The 26,858-nt window shown below is 49.4% G+C and overlaps 2 protein-coding genes across 5 annotated transcripts in view; one reads left to right on the top strand and one right to left on the bottom strand.

Annotated features, from left to right (window-relative positions):
- The window catches only part of RHBDL3 (rhomboid like 3), a 60,394-nt gene that overhangs the window by 23,152 nt on the left and 10,384 nt on the right, over nt 1-26,858 (top strand). For 3 of the 4 annotated variants that reach the window (XM_028835647.2, NM_001194571.3, XM_077969307.1), the window contains 4 exon segments: nt 17-241; nt 6,625-6,773; nt 10,997-11,109; nt 17,926-18,026. In XM_028835647.2, the coding sequence (XP_028691480.1) occupies nt 17-241; nt 6,625-6,773; nt 10,997-11,109; nt 17,926-18,026 (588 nt within the window). 4 annotated transcript variants of the gene reach the window in all.
- Nucleotides 24,555-25,467, bottom strand: LOC114673092 (small ribosomal subunit protein eS17). The gene has a single exon (XM_028836198.2). It carries the CDS (start codon nt 25,441-25,443, stop codon nt 25,036-25,038), a length of 408 nt encoding a protein of 135 aa, XP_028692031.2. The 5' UTR covers nt 25,444-25,467; the 3' UTR covers nt 24,555-25,035.

Consider the following 26,858-nt stretch of genomic DNA (forward strand, 5'->3'; position numbering starts at 1 on the left):
TCCATTTCCTGCACAGATGAGCAACAAGCGTTCCAACAGCTTCCGCCAAGCCATCCTGCAGGGCAACCGCAGGCTAAGCAGCAAGGCTCTGCTGGAGGAGAAGGGGCTGAGCCTATCTCAACGACTCATCCGCCACGTGGCCTATGAGACCCTGCCCCGGGAAATTGACCGCAAGTGGTACTATGACAGCTACACCTGCTGCCCCCCACCCTGGTTCATGATCACAGTCACGCTGCTGGAGGCAAGAACAAGGGTGGGGAGGGGGTCGCTCTGCCTTGGGGAGTGGCGGGTATGGGGAGAGGAGCCAAGAGGATGACACAGATCATGAGGGAAGAGGGACATTTCTTTTCCATTGAAGGGCAATGGTTGAGGATCAAATAATAGTTGTATTGCAAGTCAGACTCTGTTGCAGTGGATACCAGTGTTGTAACCCTGGACTGCAAAGATATTCTAAAGATTATTACTTCCAACAATATTGACTGCAGCCAAATCCCCATAGGACCACTGCCCCCCACCCACCCCAAAACAACAGCAACAAAAACGATGTCATAAGTTCATTGACTTGGGAGATCTAGCCAGGCTAACTCATTAAAGCCAGTTTATTTAGTTCCTCCCCAGGTGGGTAATGTGGACCAGTCATTTGCTCCATTTTCCCGCCTGAAAATCAGAAATAACCAGACCTGCACTCCCTCTCCCAGGCCACCTTTATTATAGTGAGAGAATGGCTGTGGTGCTTTCTGAACACAAAAGCGTCATACAAACACATCTGGGAGGGAGTGTGAACAGGTAAATGTGGGCTTAACATTTTTTTTTTTTTTTTTTTTTTTTTTTTTTTTTTTGAGGCGGAGTCTTGCTCTGTCGCCCAGGCTGGAGTGCAGTGGCCGGATCTCAGCTCACTGCAAGCTCCGCCTCCCGGGTTCCCGCCATTCTCCTGCCTCAGCCTCCCGTGTAGCTGGGACTACAGGCGCCGCCACCACGCCCGGCTAATTTTTTGTATTTTTAGTAGAGACGGGGTTTCACTGTGTTAGCCAGGATGGTCTCGATCTCCTGACCTCGTGATCCGCCCGTCTCGGCCTCCCAAAGTGCTGGGATTACAGGCTTGAGCCACCGCGCCCGGCCTAACATTTTTAAAGAACATTCTCCCCTCAGGGAATCCTAATCCTCTGTGCCTATTGTTATGCTAAATTCTATTGCTTATGCAACAGAATCCAAAGGTACCCCTCGCTGTGTTGGTGCCCATGTGTGATAAAACTCAATTCTTTTGGCTTCTCCGCTCAAGAACCTGTGTAGCCCACCCCAGCTCCAGCTCCTGAAGGGATGCTTGGCTTCACTCTGGGATTTGATAATCTCCGCTGTTTCTCTTCCAAAGCCACGGGCCTAATTACCGCCTCTGCATATGTTCTTGTAAAGTTCCTGCCTAATCAAACGGCAGGATCGTTAAGCTTCACGGCATCCTTCTTCTTTTTTTCTTTTTTTCTTTTTTTTTTTTTTTGAGACGGAGTCTGGCTCTGTCGCCCAGGCTGGAGTGCAGTGACGCGATCTCGGCTCACTGCAAGCTCCGCCTCCCGGGTTCACGCCATTCTCCTGCCTCAGCCTCCCGAGTAGCTGGGACTACAGGCGCCCGCCACCGCGTCCGGCTAATTTTTTGTATTTTTAGTAGAGACGGGGTTTCACCATGTTCGCCAGGATGGTCTCGATCTCCTGACCTCGTGATCCGCCCGCCTCGGCCTCCCAAAGTGCTGGGATTACAAGCATGAGCCACCGCGCCCGGCCCCTTCTTCTTTTTTTCTAAGTCAGAATATCTGGTCTGTAGGCCAGCGTTCCCCTGTTTGTTGTTATGGCTTCATCCAAGTAGGTGTTGAAGTTGCGATTTTTCTGAGATATTCTTGGACTTGTTCTTCAAGTGCTTACTGTGTTGGTCTATTTATTAACTTCTATTTGAGGCCCAATAATAACAAGATGCCTTGGAAGCAGGATTTGCTGCCAGGCCACCCTCATGGTGTTAGGTGGACAGAACAGCTCCTCAGAGAGCCCAGGAGAATACAGCTACCAGGGGACTAAGCCATTCCCAGGCTGAGCGCAGAAGGTTTTAACTCAACACTAATTATAGCTTCCTTCTCTAAGTGTGTGCCGGGCAAGGGGCTGGCTCTTTGTGTATAGTTTATCACTTTTAAACCTCATGGCCACTCTGGAAGTCTGGGTATTGGTACCCATTTCCAGATAAAGAAACTGAGGACCAGAGAATTCAGTTTGCCCGGGTTGATCAAGAGGAGTGATTTTGTGTCCAGATTGTTTTGTATGAACCTCAGCTATGTAAACCCAAACCGCCAATCTAGAAGAAACTGGGAAGTGCTCAAATGGCTGAAATAATGATCTCAAAGCCCTTGTGCTATAACGCCCAAGGCTTTTGCCTTCTATACAAAAGAAGTAACCTGGCTTTCGGATTCCATAATGAATAGAAAATAGGAGGGACATGGTGCGAAGAAACAAAGGGGTCCACTAGCAGCAAGCAATTTGGGTGCTGACGAGTTGATGGGTGCAGCACACCAACATGGCACAAGTATACATATGTAACAAACCTGCATGTTATGCACATGTACCCTAGAACTTAAAGTATAATAAAAAAAAAAAATTAAAACCAACTTTCTATAAATGTCAAAAAAAAAAAAGAAAAGAAAAGAAATAGTAGCCGACAGCCTGGCAGTGAAGGAAGTGACAAAAGAAAAGTTTAAAGCAGACCTGAATCTTAAAGCAATACAATAATTAGCTGAGTGCGGTAGCTCACATCTGTAATGCCAGCACTTTGGGAGGTCAAGGTGGGAGGATCTCTTGAGCCCAGGAGTTCAAGACAAGTCTGGACAACAAAGTGAGACTCTGTCTCTACAAAAAATCAAAACATTAGCCAGATGTGGTGGTGCATGCCTGTGGTCCTAGCTACATGGGAGGCTGAGGCAAGAGGATCGCTTCAGCCCAGGAGGTCGAGGCTGCAGTGAGCTGTGTCCATACCACAGCACTCCAGCCTGAGTGACAGAGCGAGATCCTGTCTCAAGAAAAAAAAAAAAAGGAAAAGGCATACAAGAATTTGGGGGGCTTAGCCGGACGCAGTGGCTCACACCTATAATCCCAGCACTTTCAAAGGCTGAGGTGGGCGGATCACTTGAGGTTAGGAGTTCAAGACCAGCCTGGCCAACATGGTGAAACCCTGTCTCTACTAAAAATACAAAAATTAGCCAGGTGTGGTGGTGGGTACCTGTAATCCCAGCTACTGGGGAGACTGAGGCAGAAGAATTGCTTGAACTCAGGAGGCAGAGGTTGCAGTGAGCTAAGATAGTGACACTGCACTCCAGCCTGGGCAACAGAGTGAGACTCTGTCTCAAAAAAATAGAGCCTTGGGTATACGAGCAAAAACACTATCCTGGCTGAGCGTGGTGGCTCACACCTGTAATTCCAGCACTTTGGGAGGCTGAGGTGGGTGAATCATTGAGGTCAGGATTTCAAGACCAGCCTGGGCAACATGGTGAAACCCTGTCTCTACTAAAACTACAAAAATTAGTTATGTGTCGTGGTGGGTGCCTGTAATCCCAGCTACTCGGGAGGCTGAGGCATGAGACTTGCTTGAACTCAGGAGGCAGAAGTTACAGTGAGACTGCACCACTACACTCCAGCCTGGGTGACAGAACAAGGCTCTATCTCAAAACAAAAACAAAAGCAAACAAAAAATGCCATCTTCCTGGGGTTGCTGGAGAAAATATCACTCTTACAGCCCAGATCAATACCTGAGATATTCTTTCTTTTTTTTTTTAGACGGAGTCTCACTCTGTCATCCAGTGGCGCAATCTTGGCTCACTGCAACCTCCGCCTCCTGGATTCAAGCAATTCTCCTGCCTCAGTCTCCTGAGTAGCTGGGGTTACAGGCGCCTGCCGCCAAGCCTGGTTAATTTTCGTATTTTTAGTAGAGACAGGGTTTCACCACATTGGTCAGTCTGGTCTCAAACTCCTGACCTCGTGACCTGCCCGCCTCAGCCTCCCAAAGTGCTGGGATTACAGGCGTGAGCCACTGCGCCCAGCTCATACCTGAGATATTCTTTTTTTTTTTTTTTTTTTTTTTTTGAGACGGAGTCTTGCTCTGCCGCCCAGGCTGGGGTGCAGTGGCCGGATCTCAGCTCACTGCAAGCTCCGCCTCCCAGGTTTACGCCATTCTCCTGCCTCAGCCTCCCGAGTAGCTGGGACTACAGGCGCCCGCCACCTCACCCGGCTACTTTTTTGTATTTTTTAGTAGAGACGGGGTTTCACCGTGTTAGCCAGGATGGTCTCGATCTCCTGACCTCGTGATCCGCCCGTCTCGGCCTCCCAAAGTGCTGGGATTACAGGCTTGAGCCACCGCGCCCGGCCGAGATATTCTTAAACAGTTATGCATGTGCCCTGATTAAGAACACAGGGACGTAAATGATACATTTTAGCAGGAGTCCCAGAAAAAAAAAAAAGAGTTAAGATAAATACCCTTTTAGAGATTAAACAAGTATGCTTCAGTCACGTGTGCAAAATCAACTTCTGTGGAATGTTGGTGAGAATGTGGAGAAACTGGAGCCCTTGTGCACTGTTGGTGGGAAGGTAAAGTGGTGCAGCTGCTATGGAAAACAGTCTGGCGTTGCCTCAAAAAATTAAACATAGAATTACCATATGATCCAGCAATTCCACTTCTGACTATATCTCAAAAGAATTGAAAGGGACTGAAAGAGATATTGATACACCCATATTCATAGTAGCATTATTCACAATAGTCAAAAGGTAGAAGCAACCCAAGTGTCCGTCAGTAGACGAATGGATAAACAAAATGTGGTCTATGTTCACAGTGGAGGCTGGGCCCGGTGGCTCACGCCTGTAATCCCAGCACTGTGGGAGGCCGAGGAAGGTGCATCACCTGACGTCTGGAGTTTGAGACCAGCCTGGTTAACATGGTGAAACCCTATCTCTACTAAAAATACAAACTTAGCTGGGTATGGTGGCAAACGTCTAATCCCAGCTACTTGGGAGGCTGAGGCAGGAGAATTGCTTGAACCCGGGAGGCAGAAGTTGCAGTGAGCTGAGATCATGCCACTGCGCTCCAGCCTGGGGGACAGAGCGAGACTCCATCTCAAAAAAAAGGAAAGGAAGGCTGGGTGCAGTGGCTTATGCCTGTAATCTCAGCACTTGAGAAGGCAGGAGGATCGCTTGAACCCAGGAGTTCAAGACCAGCCTGGGAGGTAGAAGTTGCAAGCTGAGATTGCCCCAGTGCGCTCTAGCCAGGGCAACAGAGCGAGATCCTGTCTCAAAAAAAAAAGAGGGGGGGATCATTCTGATACATGCTACAACATGGATGAACCTTGAAAATATTATACCAAGTGAAATAAGCCAGACACAAAAAGACAAATACTGTATGATTCCACTTATATGAGGTACCTAGAGTAGTCAAATTCATGGAGACAGAAAGTAGAATAGTGGTTGCCAGGGGCTGGAGGGGAGGAGGGGGTGGGATGTCATTGTTCAGTGGGTACAGAGTTTCAGTTTTGCAAATGAAGAGTTCTGTGGATGGATAGCAGTGATGGTAGCACAGCAACATCAATGTCATTTAATGCCACTGAACTGATTAAGGCCGGGCTCAGTGGCTCATGCCTGTAATCCCAGCACTTTGGGAGGCCAAGGTGGGCAGGTCACATGAGGTTAGGAGTTCTAAACTGGCCTGGCCAACATGGTGAAACCCTATCTCTACTAAAATACAAAAATCAGCTGGGCATGGTGGTGCACACCTGCAATCCCAGATACTTGGGAGGCTGAGATTGGATAATCGCTTGAATCTGGGAGGCGGGGATTGCGGTGAGCCAAGATTGCATAATTGCACTCCAGCCTGGGCGACAGAGCAAGACCCTGTCTCAAAAAAAACCCAAAAAAACTGATTAAGATGGTAAATTTCACGTTTATTTCACTATAGCTTTTAAAGAAATCAACCTGTGTGGAATTTGTCATCTCCCAAGTGGGTATGTGAGTTATTACTGGAATTAAAGTTCAAAATCCTCCAAATCCTTTCTACTTAGCATGGAGGAAGTGTGGACAAAGAGACCCCAGGACCATTTTGTTTCCATTTGACACAAAATAAGCAAACAGAAGTGGGTGAGGAGTGGTTAAAAGCTCAGCTTAGACCAGGCCTGGTGGCTTACGCCTGTAATCCCAGCACTTTGGAAGGCCAAGGTGGGCGGATCACCTGAGGTTGAGAGTTCAAGACCGACTTGACCAATATGGAGAAACCCCATCTGTACTAAAAAATACAAAATTAACTGGGCGTGGTGGCGCATGTCTGTAATCCCAGCTACTCCCGAGGCTGAGGCAGGAGAATTGCTTGAATCCAGGAGGCGGAGGTTGCCGTGAGCCGAGATTGTGCCATTGCACTCCAGCCTGGGCAACAAGAGCGAAACTCCAGCTCAAAAAAAAAAAAAAAATTGCTCAGTTGGGTACTGACTGTGGGGTATCCCTCTTTCTCTGAGAAGGAAAGGTGATAACTTCCCGTAGGGGCTCCCAGTGCTAGTTAGCACAACAGGAAGTTTCCTGGGCAGTGTGCACCTAGTAACAGACTCTCTCTGTTCTGTCCAGGTTGCCTTTTTCCTCTACAATGGGGTGTCGCTAGGTCAATTTGTACTGCAGGTAACTCATCCACGTTACTTGAAGAACTCCCTGGTTTACCACCCACAGCTGCGAGCACAGGCTTGGCGCTACCTGACATACATCTTCATGCATGCAGGGTGAGTACCTGTCTTCTTTTGCTCTGTCAAAAGACCCTACAGAAAAACAAGTGGCCAAGATAGCCTGGATTGAAATACAGTTTTTAGTTTATTTTTATCTACTTGGACACAGGATTTGAGATGGCTGCTTGAAACTCATTTAATACCAAAATTATGTAAATTATTGAGAGTGAATGGGAAAGGGAAAAATATATAAGAAGGAAAATGCTAAAAGCCAGCAGTGAGAACAGCACACACATACACAGCATTTGATTCCATGTACTTGCTAGAGGTGGCTTGAAAATTTATTCTAGTGCTTCCTAGTGGCTTCCTAGAACTTTTGCTTTGGCCACTAGAGCAAAAAGGGATGTCAAGCCACCAGATTTATTGTCCATAACTGTGTGAGTGCCCTCACTGTGTGTGAGTTCCTCCCAGTGTCGTCTCCATATATATAGAGGGTCTTCTTGAGGAACTCTGGCGATAATTATAGTTTCTATTTATAGAGCCCTGTAGTCTATTTTGGGGCTGGAGCACAATCAGTTTTCACTGGTGCCTCCCACTTCATGATAAAAACCTACCAGCTGGCTAGGTGACCACCCAGGTCCATGTCCCTTGAGCAGCAGTCCGGAGGCTTTCATATGGTAGAAGCCCTTTGATGGGAGAGGAGAGACCCCAGACACCAAGCCTTTGTGGTGTCTTCTCTTCTGCAGCCTCTCCAGAGAAGTGAAGGAGCTCACAGTTAGCCTGGAGAAAGCCCTGGGGGTGCCTGGCCCTGGAGTGGGAACTGGGAAGGGGGTGACTCTGGCCCCAATGACGCCATCATTCCCATGGCTCAGCAGAAGGACCCGCAATGACCAAGAGGGTTGTCCCATGAGCCTCCCTTCCCCAGAGCCTCTAAAGCAGGTGCAAGAGCTAATCGCGAATTGGCTGCACCTGCAGGGGAGGGTGCTTTCTGGTGAAGAGACCTGAATGAACGCCTCTGCTCGGGCGAAGATTACCATTGGTATAGGCTGCTCACCTTGTGTGGCTTGCCCCAGGCTTCGATCTCACAGGGATAAGGAGCAGCAGGATGGCTGTCATGCTTCACTCACATCCACTCATAAGCCAGGGGTGACAATAGACACGGGGATTTCCCTGCCCAGGCATCCCAAGCCAGTGGCCGCACGTGGGTTGGGACTGTCTGCCTTCTTTGCAGGACTGCCCCCTGACTTCTCTTGGGGCCTCAGGCTGAGGAAGGAGAATAGCCAAAGCCTCCTTGCTCCATCGTCTGCCTCCTAGAGCCAAAAACAGTGTGCTCACAGTGGACAGGGCTTAGATGCCCCCAGCTGAGGCCTAGAGGGCTGGCCATGGGCCTTTCTCCAGTAGTTCCTTTGATGGGTCGACGCCTGCCAGGAAGAGTCCTGGGAGGATTCTCCAGGTCTATGGATTTTGAACAAGGGGCTCTTGCCTGGTGTAACAGAGATAGCAGTAGATAGGAGATAGGGACAGCTGGCCAGCATCTAGGGAGATCGCAGCAAAGTGACCTGTTGGCCAGGTGTATTGATTGGCTCACACCTGTAATCCCAGCATTTTGGGAGGCCAAGGTGGGAGGATCACTTGAGGCCAGGAGTTTGAGATCTACGTGGGCAACATAGTGAGACCTTATTTCTACGAAAAATAAAAAACTTAGCCAGGCCAGGTGGTGCTTGCCAGTAGTCTCAGCCACTCTGGAGGCTGAGGTGGGAGGGTCGCTTGAGCCCAGGAGGTCAAGGCTACAGTGAGCCAAGATTGCATCGCTGTACTCCAACCTGGGAAACAGAGTGAGACCCTGTCTCAAAAAAAAAAAAAAAAAAAGTCACCTAAAAAAAAGTGACCTGTTACTCAGAGACACACTGTAGGCCTGGGAATCCAGAAGCCAGTGTGGTAAAGAAGAGCTCAGATTAGGAGGCAGGAGCCCTGAGTTCCTCCCCTGGCCTCTGCTAATCTTAGGTTCTGAGACTGTAAAACAGGGCATGGTTCTAGAAAAGCCTGTAAGGCCCCTCCACCTGGGAATCTGATGTTGTCACTCAGCTCTCTTTCCAGTGACTTCTCCTGACACCTCTAATCTCCCTAGAATCCTTTAGGTAGCAGTCAGTGGTGGGTAGAAGATTCTAGCATAGTAGGAATTTAGGACACAGCCTAACCTGCCTGAACTACCTCGCAGGTGCACTCCTGAGTAAGCAGGTGCCCATGTGTTGCCCACAGTTCCTCTGCAGCACAGCTGGGCCTCCAGGCAGGGCCCTGTGGCCAGCAGCAAGGCGGAGACCCAGGCAGGGCCCAGGCTCCCTGTTAAAGGCTGTTACTCCCTGACATACAGCATCCCCTGGGAGCTTCCCGGGGGATGTCTGCTCAATTTAAATGAGACAGTGGGTGTTAAAGTGCTGTATAAAGTTGGAAGCACCCGATTGATTTAGTAATAGTCATGTTACAATCTTTTCTGGCAATATGCACACAGCTAGACACCCCACAATTTTAGCAGCAAGATCTAGTCACAGGTAGTATAGGGAGGCAGGCGTTCACAGGGTCAGAAAACCTGGGGTCCCATCTCCCAGTCCTGAGGATTTTGGGGCAGAATAGGTCTCTCTTTTTTTTTTTTTTCCCTGAGATGGAGTCTCACTCTGTCACCCAGGCTGGAGTGCAGTGGCATGATCTCGGCTGACTGCAGCCTCCGCCTCCCAGGTTCAAGCAATTCTCCTGCCTCAGCCCCCCGAGTAGCTGGGATTACAGGCGCATGCCACCACCCCCAGCTAATTTTTGTATTTTTAGTAGAGACGGGGTTTCATCATATTGGCCAGGCTGGTCTTGAATTCCTGACGTCATGATCCACCCACCTCGGCCTCCCAAAGTGCTGGGATTACAGGCTTGAGCCACCGTGCCCGGCCTAGGTCTCTTCTTATACTAGGAAAGAGAAACCTCCCTTTAATTGACTTTAAGGGAAAACTTTGAATGATTAAGTTATAAGATGTATCTTTAATGCCTGCACTTGTTTTGAGAACATATTTTTCTTTAAACATCCATAGCTCTTACAAATAGAGCCAGAACATGGCCGGGCACAGTGACTCATGCCTGTAATCCCAACACTTTGGGAGGCCAAGGGGTGGATCACTTGAGTTCAGGAGTTCAAGACCAGCCTGCCCAACATGGTGAATCCCTATCTCTACTAAAAATACAAAAATTAGTCGGTGTGGTGGCACATGCTTGTAATCCCAACTACTCGGGATGCTGAGACAGGAGAATTGCTTGAACCCAGGAGGCAGAGGTTGCAGTGAGCCAAGATCATGCCACTGCATTCCAGCTTGGTTGATGGAGTAAGACTCCATCTCAAAAAACAAAACAAAACAAAACAAGAACAAACAACAAATAGAGCCGGAACGACCACATGACCCAGTGAATGGAGCAGGTCAGGCAGATTAGAGACCTGAGCTGTTGTCTCAGCATGGCCACTAACTGTGACTGGTCATTATCTCTGAGCCTTGTTTTTTCACAGGTTAACTGATGGAGTTGCTGGATCTTTTTTTTTTTTTTTTTTTTTTTTGAGACAGAGTCTCGCTGTGCTGCCCAGGCTGGAGTGCAGTGGTGCGATCTCGGCTCACTGCAACCTCTGCCTCCCAGGTTCACGCCAATCTCCTGCCTCAGCCTCCTAAGTAGCTGGGACTACAGGCACCCACCCACCACCACACTGGCTAATTTTGTTTTTGTGTTTTTAGTAGAGGGGGGTTTCACCATGTTAGTCAGGATGGTCTTGATCTCCTGACCTTGTGATCTGCAAGGTCTCGGCCTCCCAAAGTGCTGGGATTACAGGTGTGAGCCACTGCGCCTGGCCTTTTTTTTTTTTTAATTTAAGAGATGGGGTCTCACTATGTTGCCCAGGCTGATCTTGAACTCCTATGTTCAAGTGGTCCTCCCACCTTGGCCTCTCAAAGTGTTGGGCTTACAGGCGTGGGCCACTGCGCCCAGCCTAGTTGCTGGATCTTGACTGTGGTTAGTCTGTCTCACTGTGCCAACTGAAATGCTGCCAGTCATCGCCCAGGCCTTGCACATGTGTTCCTGTCCCATCTGGAAGGAACACTCTTTCCAAGATGGTCTGAATTGTCATTCCTTCTCCTAGACCATGAGCTCCTCAAAGGCAGAGATGGTGTTGTTCACTCCTGGATCCCTGGCATCTTGGGGGATGCAGGTGTTTGTTGAATGAATGAATGAATGAATGAGTGTGGTCTCTGTCACAGGATAGAACACCTGGGACTCAATGTGGTGCTGCAGCTGCTGGTGGGGGTGCCCCTGGAGATGGTGCATGGAGCCACCCGAATTGGGCTTGTCTACGTGGCCGGCGTTGTGGCAGGTAGGCAGGTAGGCCCTGTGTCCACAAAGGCACATTGCCCCAGGGTGGGGTGGGAGACCCTGTGGGGTGGGACAAGCCCCAGGCTTCCAGGACACACAGAAGATCCTCATCTCCAAGGCTCCTGAGTTACCGGGCTGTCCTCCAGGCACACGCACCTCCCCAGGAGGCTGGAGAGGGGACTGCTGCCCAGAGAGGGAGGTGTGTGGCAGGACGGGGGAGGAGAGCACTGGATTTGGGACAGGCTGGCCAACCGACTCTCAGTCTCACACCACCATGTGGTAGCTTCTGAGCTTGGGGAAATTTCCTAACCTCTTTTGGCCATGTTAAGCTTTAAGAGGGAACTAATGAGATCTGCCTATAGGCTTGCTCGGAGGGTGGAGTGAGTGAGGCAACAGATGGAACAACAGTGCTCTGATAACTGCAAGGGCACAGTGAGATCCCCAAGGGGGAATCAAAGGGGTGAGTGGAGCCAGGTACCATCCTGGCCGCATAGCACCTGTCCCCAAAAGGAGAGCTGGCTGCTACCCAGACCAACCGCAGTTCCCTTGCCTGACCCACTGCTGACAGGGAGTCTGGCCTAAGAGGCAGTGAGCCCTGGCTCCATCTGAAGGTGTCTGGGCCTCCAGCTGACTGGGCACACATGTGGCAGGTGATCATCCTTCATGGATAGTGGCCAGAGTGACTTCCAGTGAGCCTTCCCCCTTCTGCCCCTCCCCAGTGGGAGGTGAGGTGGGTGAAGTGAGCTGGGGAGAGCGTGGCTTGCCCCTCCCCAGTGGGAGGTGAGGTGGGTGAAGTGAGCTGGGGAGAGCGTGGCTTTCTGCAGGAAGAGTCTGCCAGCCAGGCCTCTGAACATGAGGATCTCCCTCGTGATATCTCCAACTTTATTGCCAGCTGTTTTTTTTTTTCTTTTTTTTTTTTTTTAACAAGGTTTGCTGCTTCAGCTCTTCAGCTTGACAGCTGTGCCCAAGGGAGCTTTGTGTGTATGTTTAAGTAAGATCTTAATCCTTTCTGAGTGGTATTAAAGTTGTCATCAGGAGAGCCGGGCAGTGTCAGCCTTGTAAACAAGAGGCAGGCAGGGACCCTGGGAGTAACTGAAGTGGTTTCAGAAATCAAAGAGGAAGGGTCCCACCCCACCCACAGGAGGCTGGTCTGCTAGTGCATGAACCCTTGACCCGGAAGATTCACCCTGCACCATCTCCTTCGCTCCTGTATGCACTGAGGTTAAAATCACTGGCACCTTGGACAGCACCCCTGCAAGCCCCTCCCAGAATCCAAGGCTCACCACGTCCTTGAACAAAGGGCTAATGAGCATCTCTAAGTGCCAGACTTGTTCAGCCACCCACACACCCCCTAATCCTGACATCTGAGGATTTATAGCCCCATTTTCCATACCTCAATACCCAGAGACCCAGATGTCAAATAGCAAGGAACAGGGAAGACGTTAATAACATTTGCAGCCTTAGTATTCAATTAGATGGGAATGCCAATAACCTAGAAGACAAAAACAAGATTCAAACGGACTCAGACCTCACCCAAACCAGGTGGTGTCACCTCCCCAGTGACACCAGTGCAGAGTGGGAAGATTCAGACAGAAGCAGAGCTCATCACCTGAATGTGAGCATGTAGGGCTGTATCATTGAGCACATGGCATGCACTGTTCTGTCTGAGTCATTGATTAAGACCAGAGGGCACTCTGGTCACCACACATGTCACTGATCTCTATGATTGAGTTGATTGATCTGCCTCTGCTGTCTACCCTTTCCTGTCCTCCCAAGCTGTCCTCTGAGAGGGGAGCTGGTTTACAGCTAGCCACCCCCGGGTGGCAGTTATCAGTGCCTACCATAGGCAGGCCGTAATTCATCCACACGACAACGCTACAAGGTGGACACTGTTGCTCTCCCCCAGTACGGATAGGAAACCAAGGCTTAGAGGGCTAAGTGACTCGCCCAAGAAGACACAGTTAGACAGTGGCGGAGCTGGGCACACACCCAGGCTGTTTGACCCCCCAGGCTGTGATCTCAACCACTACAATAGTGTGACGAGAACCAAAAGATGGGCCCTGTCCTTTTTGCAGTTAATTTATTGTCAGAAACCAAGGCAGACCAGGTGCAGTGACTCACACCTGTAATCCCAACACTTTGGGAGGTCAAGGCAGGAGGATCGCTTGAGTCCAAGAGTTCGAGGTCAGCCTGGGCAACATAGGGAGACCCTGTCTCTACAAAAAGCTTTTAAAAATATTAGCTGGGCATGGTGGTATAGGCCTGTAGTCCCAGCTACTTGGGATGCTGATGCAGGAGGATTGCTTGAGCCCAGGAGTTCAAGGCTGCAGTGAGCTGTGATAACACCACTGCACTCCAGCCTGGGTGACAGAGCAAGACCCTGTCTCAAAAAAGAAAGAAAGAAAAAAACCGAAGGAGACCTTAATAGATGTCTGGCAGCCTTACTCTCTAATTCCTGCCCAGTGAAAGTGTTTCCAACCCACACTTTGTAACGAGGATAGCTAACCTTTATGGAGCATATACGTGCTCCAGGCATATGATGAGGGGTTCGCGGATGTTCGTGGATGCTATTCTCATCACAGCCGGTGGGTACTGTCACTCCCATTTTACAGGCAGCCCAGAGAGGTGAAATGACTTGTAGATTTGCTTACCTGAGAAGTACTACAACTAGGGAGGAGCCCTTCCCAAGCCCTGTGCTTCTAACCAATGCTTGAGGCCAATGTGCAAATTACTTATGGCTAGCAATTATATGGCACACAATGTAGGTATTTTAAAAACCTGTATCTTGGGCCGGGCAAAGTGGCTCACTCCTGTAATCCCAACACTTTGGGAGGCGGAGGTGAGGGTATTGCTTGAGGCCAGGAGTTCAAGACCAGCCTGGGCAACATGATGAGACCCCATCTCTACCAAAAAAAAAAAAAAAAAAATCGATATCTTAAATGCATCACCAATCTTATATTACAGATTGTATAGATTACTAACCACATGTGCATCCCCAGAGCCTAGCACAGGGCTTGGCACATGTTAGGCAATAAATATTTGTAGAATAAAGGAAAGTGGCCAGGACTGGTGGCTCACACCTGTAATCCCAGCACTCTGGGAGGCCGAGGCAGGCGGATCACGTGAGATCAGGAGTTCGAGACCATCCTGGCCAACATGGTGAAACCCTGTTTCTACTAAAAATACAAAAATTAGCTGGGCATGATGGCGGCACCCGTAATCCCAGCTTCTCAGGAGGCTGAGGAAGGAAAATTGCTTGAACCTGGGAGGCGGTGGTTGCAGTGAGCCAAGATCGCATCATTGCACCCCAGCCTGGGCAACAAGAGTGAAACTCCATCTCAAAAAAAAAAAAAAGGAAAGATATGTAAATAAAGTTATATTACTTAAAAATAAATGTTCCGCCAATTTGGGGATTTTTCTTAAGGCCAAAGAAGATGTTGAAGAACACCTGCTTTAAGTTTTTCTGGGCTAAAATTATCACAGCTGTACACTATGGCCAAGTTGCCAGTTTATCTGTGTGCTGGCATGAACTTGGAATTTTGGGGTGCGGGATACAGAATTTGTAATCCTGAACTAAGGCCCATGGGTTGCCTGTGTGCAGAGGTGTGGCGTGTCACTCCAGTTCATTCTCTCCTGGTCCTCTGCCCCCATGACCTCTGTGGAATTCATGCTGGTCTTATCTGCCTGTACCTGTTAGGATCGTTCAGAGCTTGTGAAGGGATTCCTCCCAGACCCACACTTCCTGCCCAGGGAGGGCCTTTATTACTGTGTTTATGTGTACACAGCCCCATGTTTGTCTTTGGTCTCTCCCAGTTGCTCTAGTCCAGGCCTCACCTGCAGTCACTGAAAGTTTTTGCTTTTTTTGTTTTTTGAGGTTTTTTTGAGACGAAGTCTTCCTCTGTCATCCAGGCTGGAGTGTAGTGGTGTGATTTCGGCTCACTGCAACCTCTACCTCCCAAGTTCAAGCGATTCTCATGCCTCAGCATTCCGAGTAGCTGAGGCTATATGCGTGTGCCACCATGTCCAGCTAATTTTTTTTTTTTTTAAGTAGAAATGGGGTTTCACCATGTTGGCCAGGTTGGTCTCGAACTCGTGATCTCAGGTGATCTGCCTGCCTCAGCCTCCCAAAGTGCTGGGATTACAAGGGTGAGCCACCACACTGGCCCAGAAGTCTTTATATCACCACTGGGGGGCAGGTGGATTCAGGCCGTTACCTTTGAGGTTCCAGAACTGGAACCCAAGCCTCGGCCCCTGGATCTTAGGCCAAAACTCAGGTCACTGAATTTCTGATCTGGAAGGAACCAGGGAGGTCCCCTCCAGCACTGGCAAACTGTTCCCTAGGCCGCGTCCCCACGTAGCCAGAGCTGCTGCCTGTGTTCTGCTCCATGGCTTAGGGCGTCCCTGAAAGGTTTGCTTTGAAGAGAATTTTGCTGCTCAAAAGTCGGAAAGCCTTAGACCTCACTCTATAGATGTGAAAGAAAACTGAAGCCCAAAGAATTCAGGGACTGTGCCCAAGGTCACACAGCTAGCTGGCCAGGCCCCTTCCATACTCCTGCCACAATCCGAAGCTGACCCTTGACCCTAGGGCCCGGACTCCGAGTGTGGATGGGGTGAGGGAAAGGTCAGGGTGTGCCAGCTTGACCCTGGCAGGGGCCCTTCCCTGCCTGGGGCTGCCCTGAGGCGGCTCTGCCTTGGTGGACCGCGCTGGGGCAGGGGCGAGGGAGTGGACTCTGGGCGGGTTTGTACAGACCTGCTCTGCAAAGAGAGGCCAGCCTAGGGAGGCTGGGGCTTCCTCTGTCCAAAAGGTAATTAATGAGGAGCAGCCTGGGCAGCCAGCCCTCATTGCAGCCCCGCAATGCAGCCTTCGCAGACAGCCCCGCCAGGAGAGCGTGGGAAACCTTTGTCATGCAGATCCTGCTGCCTGTTTGTTTGCCACCCTGGGATTTTTCTTTCGTGTTATATATGGCTGACCCTGTGGCTAAGCAGTAAAAAAAGCAAAAGAAAAAGAAAGTTATCTGACAATAGATCAATACCTAATTAAAGCCAGAGGGAAGGCATGAAAGATTTATAGTTGCCCTGGGAGGGGAGGAGCAGTTGGGAGTCCTCAGTTCATGACAGGTTTTTTTTTTTTTTAGAGATTACATCCCCCTTGAGACCAAGAATTGGTTGTAGGGAATCTCTTTCTTGAAGACCTCAGTGAGTAGGGGAGGCCTTGATGGAGGTGGGGGCAGGGGAGGTGGAAGAGTTTATCAGGGGGCTCTGCTGCCAGGTCCTTGGGTGCTCTGGTTGCTGGGCTGGGCCAAGCCTCCTCCTAAGTCCGTGGATCTTGCACCCCATAGAGCCTGCAGAATTTGGCTTTCTGCCTGTCCCTCCTTTCTCCAGCAGCTAATTGGCTCTTGAGCCCGCAGGCATTTTCCAGTGGTAATTTCTGCACACTCACCCAGGCCAGCCACCTCTCATCCTCTGAGCCCTGGGCTCTACCTCCTAGTTATTTTTAGTCTCCCATGTCCTTCCCTGGAAGCCAAAGCATTGATCACACTTAAATGAGACCAGAACAATAAATTTCCCCTCTTTTCTTTGCTCAGCTTCCCTCCCAGGACAAAAGTTTGTCATCCCCCAGACCAAGCCTCGCATACCCTTCCTTTCCCCCAGAGGGTATGACATCATCTCTTTCTCTTCCCTGTGACTTTTCAAGGACATGTTTCTTCCAAAGGAGCCCCACTTGAGAGATGCTCTTGGCCTTTTGTGATTTAGCTGGGCTGGAGGGAGGGTGGAAGTAACCCTAAGTAAGCAGTTTTCTAGATGCTGTTGAACAGAGGGAGAGATGGAAGAGGGTGGGGGTTAACCTCTGGGCCAGTTTGGGGCGTGGCTGCTAGAGAGGCCAAGAGTGCGGGCTTTGGTCAAGAACACAGGTGGGTTTTGCATCAGGCAGACCCAGACAAATCCTGGTTCTAGCACTTCCTACCAGGAGACTCTGGGCTCAGTCTCCTCATCTTGGGAATGAGGCTACTGGCACCTGCCTCAGAGGGCTGTCTTGAGGGTTGAAGGGAAGAAAGTCTGTAAAATGTTTGCCTGGTATCCATGTCACCTAGGTGGCAGCTGTTTCTGCAATAACTACTGCTACTATTTTTGTTACGGTTCCAGAACCCTGACATAACACCATGTCAGGCAGAGGTTGGGTTGAGAGGCAGATAATCCAGGTAGAAGTCTGAATTTTACTTTGGGCTGGACACTTCCCTCTTTTGAGTCAAAGAATCAAATGGTTCTTTCAGCCAGAAATTAATCCTCTAAGAAATGCATTGGAGGCAGGGCTCTGTGGCTCACACCTGTAACCCCAGAACTTTGGGAGGCTGAGGCAAGAGGATTGCTTGAGTCCAGAAATTTGAGACCAGACTGGGCAACATAGTGAGACTCTGTCTCTACAAAGAAAAATACAAAAATTAGCTGGGCATTGTGGCGCACGACTGTAGTTCCAGCTACTTGGGAAGCTGAGGCAGAAGGATCACTTGAGCCCGGAGGTCAAGACTGAAGTGAGCTTACCGTGCCACTGCACTCCAGCCTGAGTGACAGAGTTAGACCCTGTCTCCAAAAGAAAAGAAAGAAAAAGAAAGGAAAGGAGCGAGGGAGGGGAAGAGGGAGAGAGGGGAGGGGAGGGGGCGGGGGGGAATCTCCCAGGCAACATGGACTCAGAGGAGGAAGAGGTGGAGCCTCTTGCTCTGGAGTCTTAGCATGGAGCCTGCAGAATCCAAGGCCTGGGGCTGGGGTGGGTGAGCCGAGTCCCGCATTCCTGAGAATTCTCGTGGTCTTTCTGTACTAGGGTCCTTGGCGGTATCTGTGGCTGACATGACCGCTCCAGTTGTGGGCTCTTCTGGAGGGGTGTATGCTCTCGTCTCTGCCCATCTGGCCAACATCGTCATGGTGAGCACCTCCCATTCTCAGCGTGTCTTTCTGGCCCTGTCCTCTGCCATCACTGGGCCTGAGTATTAATCCACTGGAGCTGGCTCACCAACAGCCAGGCAGACCTGACCTGGAGCAGAGTTCTCACACGCTCCTCAGCCTCTGCAGGCCCATTTCAAATGGGTGCCTTCTGAATGTGATTCCTGTTTTCTCCAGTCATGGCTTGGCCTAGGACCGTGCCCATCTCCTTCTTCTGCCTCTTTCCCATTCACTGACGTTAAAGAGTTAACATTTGGCCACTAGCGTATATGGCCATTGGAATTGCTTATTTATCATAGATTGTTAAAAGGGCCTTAGAGATTATCTCATCAAAATTCAAAAGGTTAAGTGACTTGTCCAAAGTCACAGTTAAGTTTGTGGCAAAATGAGGGCTTGAACCCATATCTCCTGACAACCATTCAAGAGTTGTTTCCTGGCCAGGTGCGGTGGCTCACGCCTATAATCCCAGCATTTTGGACGGCCGAGGCAGGCGGATCACAAGGTCAAGAGATGGAGACCATCCTGGCCAACATGGTGAAACCCCGTCTCTACTAAAAAAATACAAAAATTAGCTTGGCGTGGTGGCATGCTCCTGTAGTCCCAGTTACTTGGGAGGCCCAGGCAAGAGAATTGTTTGAACCTGGGAGGCAGAGGTTGCAGTGAGCCGAGATCGCGCCAACGCACTCCAGCCTGGCGACAGAGCGAGACTCCATCTCAAAAAAAAAAAAAAAAAAAGAGTTGTTCCCCTATCCCAGCCTGTCATGGGAGGAGGGCAGCACTCCATTTCTCATCCTCTGCCTTTTCCTGGAAGGTAGTACAGTGTGATAGTGAAGGACATGGGCTGTGGAGCCAGTCAGCCTAGGTCTAAATCCCTGCTACACCCTGGGCAAATTACTTAACGACTTTGCACCTCACTTTCTACATCTGTGAAATGGAATGGGAGCTGGGCACAGTGGCTCAGGACTGTAATCCCAGCAGTTTGAGAGGCTGAGGTGGGCAGATTGCATTGAGCTCAGGAGTTTAAGACCAGCCCAGGCAACATGGTGAAACTCCATCTCTATAAAAAATACAAAAATTAGCCAGGCGCGATGGTGCATGCCTATAGTTCCAGCTACTCCAGAGGCTGTGGCTGGAGAATCGGTTGAGCCTAGGAAGTGGAGGTTACAGTGAGCAGAGATTGCACCACTGCACATCAGCCTGGGCAACAGAGTGAGACCCTGTCTCAATTTTAAAAAAGAGAAAGAAAAGAAATGGAATGATACACAGTAAATGAGATAAAGTTCAAATAACCACCTATATAAATGTAAAATTAATTTCCTTCTCCTGACAGAAGAGGCCAGAATGGGCTCAGACTAGACAAAGCCTTGAAGGCCAAAAATTGGGATCTGATAGTCTTAGAGGATGTCAAAATCCTTTTTTTGGAAGCAGTCTGAAGTCTGAAGGCTGATGGAGGAGTCAGTGGCTAACCCTGCCCAACCCCTCTGCTGGCCTGGGAGCCTCCAGGTCTTAGTTGTCTGTTTCCCCAGTACCTGGCTTACAGCTGGGAGCATGGTAGATGGTGCCCGCTACATTTTAGTGAATGAAGGAAGGAAGGAACAATGTCCAGAAAAGGCATAGCTTTTCTTTGGGGTCCTCCTGTTCTCACCCACTCCTCCATCAGTGTCTTCGCCCACGTGGCAGATGTTTGAATGCTCAGTGATCGCAGTGCACAGGGCTTGGAGTTCCTGAATTATCCCATGTTTTTCTTCCTTATCAATCTCACTGTCACCCACCCTGCTCCCAACCCTGTCCCTTTTGTTCTCATCAAAATGCCCATTGTACATTGAGCAAGAGAAGAGAGAGCACAAGAGGGAGGGGAAAAGAAAGGAAGAGAGGGGGAGAGAGAGACACTGAGTACCTGCCTACACTTGCTACTGGCCTGAATTTTGGCACCTTCAGGTGAGTGCTCAGAGAGAGGCCGCGGGTGTTGGGAAACGTGGAACGGTGAGCCTCTCAGTGTGTGTGTGCAGGTGTGTTTGCACATGCACACAGCTCAGTTTGTTGAAAACCCGAGCGTATGGGCTGCCTCCCATGGCCCTTTTAAATGGGTCATTCTGTATCAGTGCCACATCTTTCCCCAGACACAGCTTTTCCTCTGAATTCTGCCTCCTCCACTCCCCCTCCCCCTGCCCCAATTCCTTTCAGTAGGGGAAGGAAATGCTAACCTCCTCCCTCCCATTCCGCCCAAGACTTGTATGTGTGTAGGGGTGATGAACAAGCTCAACTGAAAGAGAACACAGGGAGGAAGACACAGGCTGGAGTTCATAACGATGCCCTGTTCCCACCCTCTTCCCCACCTCATGGGAAACAGCCCTGATGGCCCAGAAGTTCCCATGGTGAAGTCAGACCACCCATGGACCATGGAGTAGGGCATGGGGGTCGAGAGAGGTGTGAGAGCAGTTTTGTTCCAGTTGACGCTTCTGTCTGGCAAGTAGCCCATGGCCTGCGGCTGTGGAGACCGGCAGCCCTATCTGAGCCCAATGCCTTCCAGAAGCAAATGGCTTTCCCTAGCCAACTGGGAGCTGTGCAGTCCCCAAAGCATGACACATGGGGAGCCCTTCTCTAGGAAGTTGTATGGGCTGGGCGCGCTGGCTCACACCTGTAATCCCAGCACTTTGGGAGGTCAACACAGGCAGATCGCTTGAGCCCAGGAGTTCAAGACCAACCTAGGCAACATCTCTACCCATCTCTACCAAAACTACAAAAAATCATCCTGGTGTGGTGTCATGCACCTGTGGTTCCAGCTACTCTGGAGGCTGGCTGAGATCACCTGAGCCAGAGAGGCAGAGGGCCATGAGCTGAGATTGCGTCTCTGCATTCCAGCCAGGGCAACAGAGTGAAACCCTGTCTCGAAAGAAAGAAAGAAAGTTATGTGGTGTTTATTGACGATGAAAGAAAACTCATTGTCTCATTAACAAGGTTGATTTCTCTTGGTCAAGAGGCTACCTTTACTCTAACTAGTTCAGTGCCAAGCAGTTCAGAGATGCGTTGGGTTGACCCGTATGAAATTGCCCCTTCTGGCCGGGTGCGGTGGCACAAGCCTGTAATCCCAGCACTTTGGGAGGCCAAGGTGGATGGATCACAAGGTCAGGAGTTCGAGACCAGCCTGACCAACATGGTGAAACCCCGTCTCTACTAAAAACACCAAAATTAGCTGGGCATGGTGGTGCACGCCTGTAATCCCTGCTACTCAGGAGGCTGAGGCAGTAGAATCACTTGAACCCAGGAGGCAGAGGTTGCAGTGAGCCGAGATCACACCATTGCACTCCAGCCTGTGCAACAGAGGGAGACCCTGTCTCAAAAAAAAAAAAAAAAAAAAAAAATTGCCCTTTCTATGGGCCGTCAGCATTTGAATAGTGGCAATTTCATGTGGTTCTACCTAATAGATATACTATTGTTTTCAGCTTCAAAAGGAAGGTTTGAAGTGTGTGTGTGTGTGTTATACACAGTAAAGTGCCTCATCAGAACTAAAAGAAAAAGCATAGATTTGAGAGAACATCCACATTTGAGTACCAGTGTCACCATCTTAATAGCTATGAGTCTATTACTCAACTTCTTGGAGCCTCAGTTGTCTCATCCGTAATCCCATCTTCACAAAACGATTGTTTGGGAGACGAGAAAATGGACAAAATATTTCAACAAAAGATCTGGAATGTGAAAAGCCCTATAATCAAGACTTCTTTCTTTCTTTCTTTCTTTCTTTCTTTCTTTCTTTTTTTTTGAGACAGGATTTCGCTCTGTCGCCCAGGCTGGAGTACAGTGGCACGATCTCAGCTCACTGCAACCACCACCTCCTGGGTTCAAGCGATCCTCCTGCCTCAGCCCCCCAAGTACCTGGGACCACGGGTTCGTGCCACCATGCCTAGCTAATTTTTTATTTTTTTATTTTTTTGTAGAGACAGTTTCACCATGTTGCCCAGGCTGATCGTAAACTCCTGAACTCAAGCGATCCACCTGCCTCTGCCTCCCACAATGCTGGGATTACAAGTGTGAGCCACCATGCCCCACCAAGACTTCTTATTTTAAACACTAGAAAGATACAGACACACCTAATTGAATACTTTATTAATTGCCTCCTGCTGGCCAGAATTCCATTTTTTAATCTACAAGATATTTACTTACACTTTGCTCTGTATGATTGATGTTTTCCCAAAATATTTGAGATCTGAATTTTCACAAACTGAACCATATTGTCAAAGCACAAGTGAAGATGGTTGCCTAAAACACACTAAAGATTTGTTATAAGCTTTACTTTATTGGCCCAGCACAGTGGCTCATGCTTATAATCCCAGCACTTTGGGAGGCCGAGGCGGGCAGATCACGAGGTCAGGAGTTCGAGACCATCCTGGCTAATATGGTGAAACCCCATATCTACTACAAAATACAAAAAAATTGTTTGGGTGCAGTGGCTCATGCCTGTAATACCAGCACTTTGGGAGGCTGAGGCAGGCAGATCACAAGGTCAGGAGTTTGAGACCAGCCTGGCTGATATGGTGAAACCCCATCTCAACTAAAAATACAAAAATTAGTTGGGCATGGTGGTGAGTGCCTGTAGTCCCAGCTACTGGAGAGGCTGAGGCAGAAGAATCGCTTGAACTTGGGTGGCGGAGGTTGCAGTGAGCCAAGATTGCGCCACTGCACTCCAGCCTGGGCGACAGAGTGAGACTCCGTCTAAAAGAAAAAAAGAAAATACAAAAAATTAGCTGGGCTTGGTGGTGGGCACCTGTGGTCCCAGCTACTCAGGAGGCTGAGGCAGGAGAATGGCGTGAACCTGGGAGGCAGAGCTTGCAGTGAGCCGAAATTGCACCACTGCGCTCCAGCCTGGGTGACAGAGTAAGGCTCCATCTCCGAAAAAAAAAAGGGTTTACTTTATTAAGGAAAAATCCTTTTATAGGACAAAGAATCACTCCCTAATTTATCTGTGTCATGCTCTCACATTCCCTGTGTTGGGTTTTCTTGAAGTCATTTCACAAGAAACCGTTTCTACCAGGGATAGATGTAGAAAGCTGTGTTGGAATGGAAGCTCCCGGCCTGGCTTTCAGCCTCTGCACTCTTAACTGGTTGGGTGAGCAAGATGCTGAGGGGACTGCTTACCAACTTGTTCGCTGTGGGTGAGTTACTGTCTCACTCTTTGAGGCTCTGGGAGAGAATGAAATTAAAGGGCCTGCAAAAGGTTTGTATTCCCCAAGGATCTGCGGGCTTTTCGGCATTTATAGCAGCAGCAGTGCTGGCTGCGTGTGAGATTTTTTTTCTTCTGTTGTTTCAGTGCTGATTTTATTGGCGGGAATATTGGATTGGGAAAGTAAGGCAGCTGGTTGGAAGCAGGGACTCTCTAGTTTAACCCCTCGGCTGCTGGGAGGCAGATCATATTTACTGGCGTTCCTTCGCTCCGTTTGTGGGCAGCTGGGACAGACGGCACAGGCACATGGAATGTGACCTCTGAAGTGTAGGTGGACAGAGCCCTGGACCAGGAGCCCAGTCAGCTCGCCATTCACTCACTGTGACCTTGAACCAGCCCGCCTGAATCCTCAGTTTCTTCTTCCCTAAAGTGTGCGGCAGAGGGATGGACTGGATCAGTTTGGCAAGCTCCAGGGCTTTCAGGGGCCAGGCACGTGTTGTAAACCCATAAAGCGTGCCTGGGAGGTGCTGTGGCAAAACGAGTCATTCAGATTCAGAATTTTTCAAGCCGCTCTGCAGGGCAAACTCCCCGTCTTTGTCTCAGGTCAAGATACTGCCACACATTTAGATGATGCCTACTATGTGCCAGGCAGTGGTCTTAGTACTTTACATATATTAATTTATTTCATTCTCACAACCACCCGATGAGGTGGGTAACTGAGGTAAGGTGCTGTTGTTATTCACAAATGAAAACAATAGAGAAAAAGGAATTCTGAGCCACCCCACCAATGACCAACCAGGCCAAGAATAAGGATGGTGCGTTTAACATCTATCCCAGATAGGGCCCAGGAGGGGCATGGAGGCAGGAGACCTCAGATAAAGGAGAGAGCCATCCACATGTTCTAATTTACTTTGCCTGATATTATCACTCAGGACACAGTGAAAAAGACACTGTCTTCAGATAAGATATTCACTCAGGCCAGGCTCAGTGGCTCACACCTACAATCCTAGCACTTTGGGAGGCTGAGGCAGGTGAATTGTTTGAGCCCAGGAGTTCTGGACCAGCCTGGGCAACATAGGGAGACCCCATCTCTACAAAAAAAAATTTAAAAATTAGCCGGGTGTGGTAGAGTGTGCCTATGGTCCCAGCTAGTTGGGAGGCTGAAGTGGGAGGATCACTTAAGCCTGGAAGGTCAAGGCTGCAGTGAGCTGTGATCATGCCACTTCACTCCAGCCTGGGCAATAGAGTGAGACCCTGTCTCAAAAGAAAAAAAAAAAAAAGAAAAATAATAAGATATTTACTCAGAGGGGGCTGAGCACAATGGCTCATGCCTGTAATCCCAGCGCTTTGTGTTTTGTTGTTGTTTTGAGACAGAATCTCACCCTTCACCCAGGCTGGAGTGCAGTGGCGCAGTCTCAGCTCACTGCAGCCTCCACCTCCCAGGTTCAAGCAATTCTTGTGCCTCCAGAGTAGCTGGGGTTACAGGCATGTACCACCACACCCAGGTAATTTTTTTGTATGTTTAGTAGAGATGGGGTTTCACTATGTTTGCCAGGCTGGTCTTGAGCTCCTGACCTCAAGTGATTTGCCTTCCTCAGCTTGCCAAAGTGCTGGGATTACAGGCCTGAGCCACCACACCTGACCTGTTGTTTTTGAGAAAGGGTCTCACTCTGTTGCCCAGGCTGGAGTGCGCTGGTGCAATTTCAGCTCACTGCATCCTCCACCTCCTGGGCTCAAGCAGGCACTACAGGTGCACACCACCATGCCCAGCTAATTTTTGTTGTTGTTGTTGTCCCAGATTTATTGAAAATAATATAGCACTGCAGAAAAAATTCAAACAGGTCCCCGAGGCGTTTTGAAATTCATCCCAACTGTAGGCTGAGTGACCTGCAGGTTGGACAGACTGCCGAAGTCCAAAAGCTTCAGCATTTCCTTAGTGTCAGGATCTACTTCAATTATCTCCTGATCCAGGGCTGAGACCTCAGGAACGTAATTGTCTCTCCTTTCTCTCTCCTCCTCCTGCAGCTTGATGGAGATACCTCTTACAGGGCCTCTCTGAATCCGCTTCATCAGATGGGTGACATAGCCTGCTATCTTGTTGCGGAGCGTCTTGCTGGGGATAATGGCGATCTCCTCGCACACGCGCTTGTTCGTGTGGAAGTCGTTGCCCAGGCGCGTGTAGTACTTCTCTATGATGACCCGGGCCGCCTTCTTCACAGTTTTGGTGCGAACGCGGCCCATGTTGGCGGGTCCTTGGTAAAAGAGCACCCAGCTAATTTTTTATAGAGGCAGGGTTTCGCCATGTTGCCCATGCTGGTCTCAAACTCTCAGGCTCAAGCAGTCCTCCTGCCTTGGCCTCCCAAAGTGCTGGGATTACAGGCGTGAGCACCTGGCCTATAATCCCAGCACTTTGGGAGACCGAGGCTGGAGGACCACTTGAGGCCAGGAGTTCGAGACCAAGCTGGCAACATAGTGAAGTTCCATATCTACAAAAAATAAAAAATTTAGCTAGATATGGTGGCACATGCCCATAATCCTGGCTACCTGGGAAGCTGGGGCGGGAGGATTACTTGAGCCCAGGAGTTTGAGGCTGCAGTGAGCTATGGTTGCATTGCTGCATTCCAGCCTGGTTGACAAAGTGAAGCCCTGTCTCTTAAAAAGAAAAAGTCTTCTGTACTTTTGCTTTTAATTGTGATAAATGTACATACCATAAAATGTACCATCTTAAAGTATACAGTTACATTTTAAATGTACAGTTCAATGGCATTAAGTACATTCATACATTCACATTGTTGTACAATCATCGCCATCTGTCTCCAGAACTCTTCATCTTGCAAAACTGAAACTCTGTACCCACTAAACAATGACTCCCCACCCCCTCCTCCCTCCAGCCCCTGGAAACCACCATTCTACTTTCTGTCTCCATGAATTTAATTACTCTATACTTAAGTGGAATCATACAGTATTTAGCTTTCTGTGACTGCCTTATTTCACTTAGCATAAGGTCCTCCAGGTTTATTCGTGCTGTAACATGGGTCAGAATTCCCTCCCCCCGCCCCTTTTTTTTTTTGAGATGGAGTCTAGCTCTGTCACCCCAGGCTGGAGTGCAGTGGTGCGATCTTGGCTCACTGCAAGCTCTGCCTCCTGGGTTCACGCCATTCTCCTGTCTCAGACTCCTAAGTAGCTGGGACTACAGGCGCCCACCACCACGCCCAGCTAATTTTTTGTATTTTTAGTAGAGAAGGGGTTTCACCGTGTTAGCCAGGATGGTCTCGATCTCCTGACCTTGTAATCTGCCCATGTCGGCCTCTCAAAGTGCTGAGAGTGAGCCACCGCCTTTTTAAGGCTGAATTGTATTCCATTGTATGTATATATCAGCAGGTGACAACGTTATCCTGCCATCTGCTTCTTAGCTTGGAACATGTCAACAAGTGAAGATTAGACTTTCCACGTAAAAAGGGAAGGCAGGTGGCTCACCTCACCCTCTGTGAAGAAGGGGTTGCTGGTCAGTGAGGAAGAGTGGGGGAAGGGAGGAGGTGGAAAGAAACCAAATATATAGACATATGTATGTATATTTCATTTATCCATCCATCCATCCATGGACACTGGGGTGGCTTCCACGTCTTGCCTATGGTGAATAATGCTGCTATGTACAT

The sequence above is a fragment of the Macaca mulatta genome, chromosome 16 (genome assembly GCF_049350105.2).
Source record: "Macaca mulatta isolate MMU2019108-1 chromosome 16, T2T-MMU8v2.0, whole genome shotgun sequence".
Lineage (NCBI taxonomy): Eukaryota > Metazoa > Chordata > Mammalia > Primates > Cercopithecidae > Macaca > Macaca mulatta.